Below are 4,895 nucleotides of genomic sequence, written 5' to 3'. Positions count from 1 at the left end.
CTGCTAAATTGGCAGTGTATCAAATACTTGTTCTCCCCATAGTATATGGCAAGTGCAGAACAGGCAACTAAACATAAACATAAATAAACATAAATAAAATAAAGATGTGGGCGTGACATTCTCTCTACTATTATTCTGACATTTCACATTCTTAAAATAAAGTGGTGATCCTAACTTTACTGAAATAGGGAATATTTTCTGGGATTAAATGTCAGGAACTGTGAAAAACTGAGTTTAACTGTATTCGGCTGAGGTGTATGTAAACTTCTGACTTCAACTGTAAATATACCCGTCAAAAGTTTGGACACACCTACAGATTCCAGTTTTTTTTAAGTATTTTCTACATTGTACAATAATTGTGAAGACATCAAAACTATGAAATAACACATGGAATCACGTAGTAACCAAAAAAGTGTTAATTAAACAAATCAAAATATATTTTTGATTTTTAGATTCTTCAAAGTAGCCACACCTGGTGGTGTGTTGAGACATTGTCCTGTTGAAAAACAAGTGTCCTACAGCACACAAATTCACCAATAATACACTATCTGATGAAATTACTTTAGAAAGGGGCACAAGACAGGGAGGTCCCCTCTCTTTCCTGTTTGCGCTGGCAAATGAACCGCTTGCAGACAAAATTAGACAGGACACAAGCAAAACAGGTGTCAGTATCGGAAAACGTTAATACCAACTAAACTTATTTGCAGATGATTCCCTGATATTCCAGACCAGTATTGAAAACTCAATAATACTCTAAAATCTCAGGAAATAATTTTGGATCGACCAATTCAAATATTTTCAAAATACATGCGATTTAAAAGTTTTATATCACAACATTTTGATTTGAAGTCAGAGCAATCTTGAGGGAATCATATTTGAGTCAGAAAATTATATTAATATGATAGGTAAGCCATACAAAACCTTGCAGAGAGCCTATCCTTCTGACAATCTCTTAGTTGGCTGTCAGAAGTATCACAACGTGAATTTACTTTTAAACAGTCTGTCTTTGTATTTCCAGACATCGGAGGGTGCAGTGAGATACCCGATGGGTTGGACGATACTTTTCTCGTCAATCATCTTTAAACAAAATGCATACTTTAAAATTGGAAATCAACCAATCTTCTGCCATTAACGTAATGGAAAGGTCAAATTCATTCTCTTCTAAATATTGAAAGTACGTGGGTGATGGAGAGAAAGAGAATGGTGTCGTTTGAGGCCATGTGGCGGAAAGTGATGTGGGTGCTGAGGATGGGGTGTGTGCTAGTGGGCAGGTGTAGTTGATGTTTACATTATGTAGTCATTTGTATGTGCATGTGTATGTTTTGTATTGTTTATAAAAGATCAAACAAAAATACAATTAAAGAAATAAAAAATATTGTCCCCATGATGTAACTGAGCCAAAGTCTCCCTCAACTTGAAGAAGTATGATGCATAATTCAGTTCTTATGGTCATTTTAACAAGTCTATGGAATGTTTCAATGGAATGCCACAAATGTTGATTTCATTTACTATAAGCGCGTACAACATAAAAAATATGCCCTGTCATGACGTTGGCCTGGGGGGTAGGTTTATGACCGTCATAAATACCTCTTCCCCCCTTTTTCCTCTCTCTACCCTACTGATGTTACATTTGCAGAACCCATGGTTAACATAGAGATTCTAGGAACACCAGAAGGTGGGGGGAAATGAACTATATTCTGGTAATCCAAACAATTGAACATATGCGGTGGTACTTAATGAATATGATGTCAGTTTGGTTGTCATCTGATACATTCTCATCAATGATAAAATGACATACTCTACAGTGGAAAGTCTACACATCAGAGTTATCTGATTCACATGGAATTGTTGTTCAATTTAAATGTTTGAATTTAAAATTATTTGTGATGGGATGAAATATGATTTTAGCTTCTAAAATGTGAGATTGGGTTTTCATAAGATAGGGCTCTGCTCAATCAGTGGCCCGCCCCTGTGAAGGGACATGGGCTATAAAACTTTTCAAACACGCCCTCCTCTCCTTTCCTATATAAGCCCTTGACAATATAACCTCCTGTTCCGAGGACGTCAGGTCGACGGTCCTATGTCAGAATGGTTCAGATAATAACTACAGAACGTCGGCCAACATCAGCGTGAGCTTTGGTTGCGAATGGTATGAACTTTGAACTCTTATTCACTACAGAAGTGATACCTCCTAGCCGTTGAGTTAGCAACAGCAGATGCAAACGAGGGTTAGGAAGGAACAGACAGAGTATCCCATCTATCACCCAATGACGTTACTACAACGTATCCAATTGACAATCAGAGACATTCTTGAAAGGACTCGGTTGGGCAACACGGCCTCCCATCTACCACCAACCTACCGAAGTGCAACTCAGAGTAAATATTTATTGTATATTTCTTTTCCAAATGGGTGGTAATTTAGAATGCATAAAATACTGTATTTACGATAGCACAGCTTCTTCCCTTTGTCTCTCAGTCTTCCAGCTCTTTCACTCAAACCCAGCCAATTTTCTTTTGTGTAACAAGCTTTCATATCTGTTCCGCCCGCTAGGGATGTTTTCCTTTATGATGTCATTTGTATTCAAGTTATGATTGAATTATGTGTATGTGTAATTCTGTGCGATTAGTTAGGTATTTAGTAAATAAATAATTAAACCCAATTTTGTATTGCTGGTTCAACTTGTTAGCCAGGGTTTGTGCATATAACCAAGAATTAACAACTTTCAGATGAGACTGAATTAAGGTGACGATTAATATTGACTGCTATTGATGTAAAATATTACTAGGTCTTTAAGAGTTTATTCGGAAGATAACAGCTCTATAAATATTCTTTCATGGTGCCCGACTCTGTAGTTAATTACATTTACATGATTAGCTCAATCAGTTGATATTAATTACAGAGAAATTATTTCATAGAATGTCATGTCATATCGCTTAATCAGGCATAGCCAAAGACACGACAGCCCTCATCAACTTCCCTACTGTCAGCTTTCCTACACACTGGCCAGGTGACATGTGACGTGCCGTCATGTCTCCTGAGGTTGTGGGTTATGGTCCAAACAGAGCATGGACATCACCAAAACAGTTACTCCAGCACAGCTATCCTATTTCCCATTAAAACAAGCCTTTGGGTGACCAAAACATCCCACATAATATATTTTCCCAATAAAATGCATAGAATTTGAGAAAATGTCCCTTTCTCTCATATCTAACTATCAGGACGGCTAAAGGACAGGCCACAGCAACATACAATTATGTCATACATTACATCATTTTGTGCTCACTTGTATATGTTTTCGTGCTTTTGTGTGCAGAGAGACTCCGAGGAGGGGAGTGGCTGTCAGTAACTCAGGGATAAATAGAGAGGCAGAGCTCAGAATTTGGCAGAAGGCTGACCTGACAGGATCGAGCACAGGACCAAGCAGGAGCAGGAGGACATCAGCATTTAGTTTTTCTATTACAAATGGAGGAACACAAAGATGATCAATATTGTTTTCAAGTCAGAAACTCTTCTTGCAGAAAGGCTTTGCTATCGACATCTATCTACATAACACTGTACATCTTTTTCTCGTTGATTTCAGCATTAACAGTATTTTTGAACATACTCGTGATCATCTCCATCTCTCACTTCAAGCAGCTCCACACTCAAACCAACCTGCTCATCCTCTCTCTGGCTGTGTCAGATCTCCTGGTGGGACTGATTGTGATACCAGTAATGACTGTAGCAATAATTGAACCATGCTGGGTTTTTGGGGAATATTTCTGTGTGTTTCTTCTCTACATTAATTGTTTGTGTACTTCTTTATCTCTGGGCAGTTTGGTCTTGATATCTATTGACCGCTATGTTGCTGTGTGTGATCCCTTATTGTACCACTCTAAAATAACAATAACAAGAGTGATCTGTTGTATGTCCATTACCTGGTGTTGTTGTATCATATACGATGCTGCTATTATAAAAGACATTGTAAATGTACAGGTACCGAGTAGGTGCTTGAATGAATGTTTTACTGGTGACGGATATATGTGGGGTAATATAATTGACTTTGTAATTACAATGGTTGTCCCGTGCTCTATTATTATAACACTTTATATGAAAATCTTTGTGGTGGCCAGATCACAGGCCAGAAAGGTATTTTTAAAAGAGGCTGTCAGTGTGTCTGGTGTTAAAAATCTACAGGCAAATAAGTCTGAGAGAAAAGCAGCAAAAACTCTGTCTATTGTTGTTTTCACCTATCTAAGTTGTTGGATTCCTTTTCTATTTTCTTTTTTGTTTTTTTCTTTCTTAAGTGACAATTTATTATCATTCATCATCAGCTTTCTGCCACTTGCTAATTCCTTAATTAATCCAATAATTTATGCTTTATTTTATCCATGGTTCAAAGTGACGGCTAAACATATTTTATCTCTGAAGTTAAGGCGTTCATAGTTCCTATGTTTTTATTTCCCAGTCCGAAAAACATAGTTATGTTACACAATTGTTCCCTGACAATACAGAGATTAATGTGGTGTTGTAACAGAATGATTTGTCTAGATTGTATTGGAATGACTTGGAAAACGTATAAGAAGCCATCAGCTTGTTTTCTAAAATACATTGTAGTCATTGTGGGTTGTATATTCCAAAAACCAACGTCTGTTGTTGTTCCATGTTATTTAATGATAAATAGTATGTAAGGATTCTAAAAGTACATTTTGAGAACGAGTCATTATGTATGTTTAACATCACCCTCTAGTGGCTCGATTGTTACACAACACCTTTAGCAAGTGTACTAAATTTTAAATGTTCAATACTGCATGATATCAGATAACGTCCAAGTCTATCTCAATGGCGTATGTAAGTAGTTGAGGGTAAAATGCACAAATATGCAATTGTATACCACTACAATGTTCAGTAATAA

The 4,895-nt window shown here is 36.9% G+C and overlaps 1 protein-coding gene across 1 annotated transcript; it reads left to right on the top strand.

The window, feature by feature from the left end:
• The first annotated feature begins 3,463 nt into the window (after nt 1-3,463).
• On the top strand, nt 3,464-4,461 carry LOC110502164 (trace amine-associated receptor 13c-like). The gene has a single exon (XM_021580021.2). It carries the CDS (start codon nt 3,464-3,466, stop codon nt 4,424-4,426), a length of 963 nt encoding a protein of 320 aa, XP_021435696.2. The 3' UTR covers nt 4,427-4,461.
• Nucleotides 4,462-4,895: the final 434 nt, after the last annotated feature.

Source organism: Oncorhynchus mykiss, chromosome 22, assembly GCF_013265735.2.
Source record: "Oncorhynchus mykiss isolate Arlee chromosome 22, USDA_OmykA_1.1, whole genome shotgun sequence".
Lineage (NCBI taxonomy): Eukaryota > Metazoa > Chordata > Actinopteri > Salmoniformes > Salmonidae > Oncorhynchus > Oncorhynchus mykiss.
This window is presented reverse-complemented; position numbering and strand designations above follow the sequence as displayed.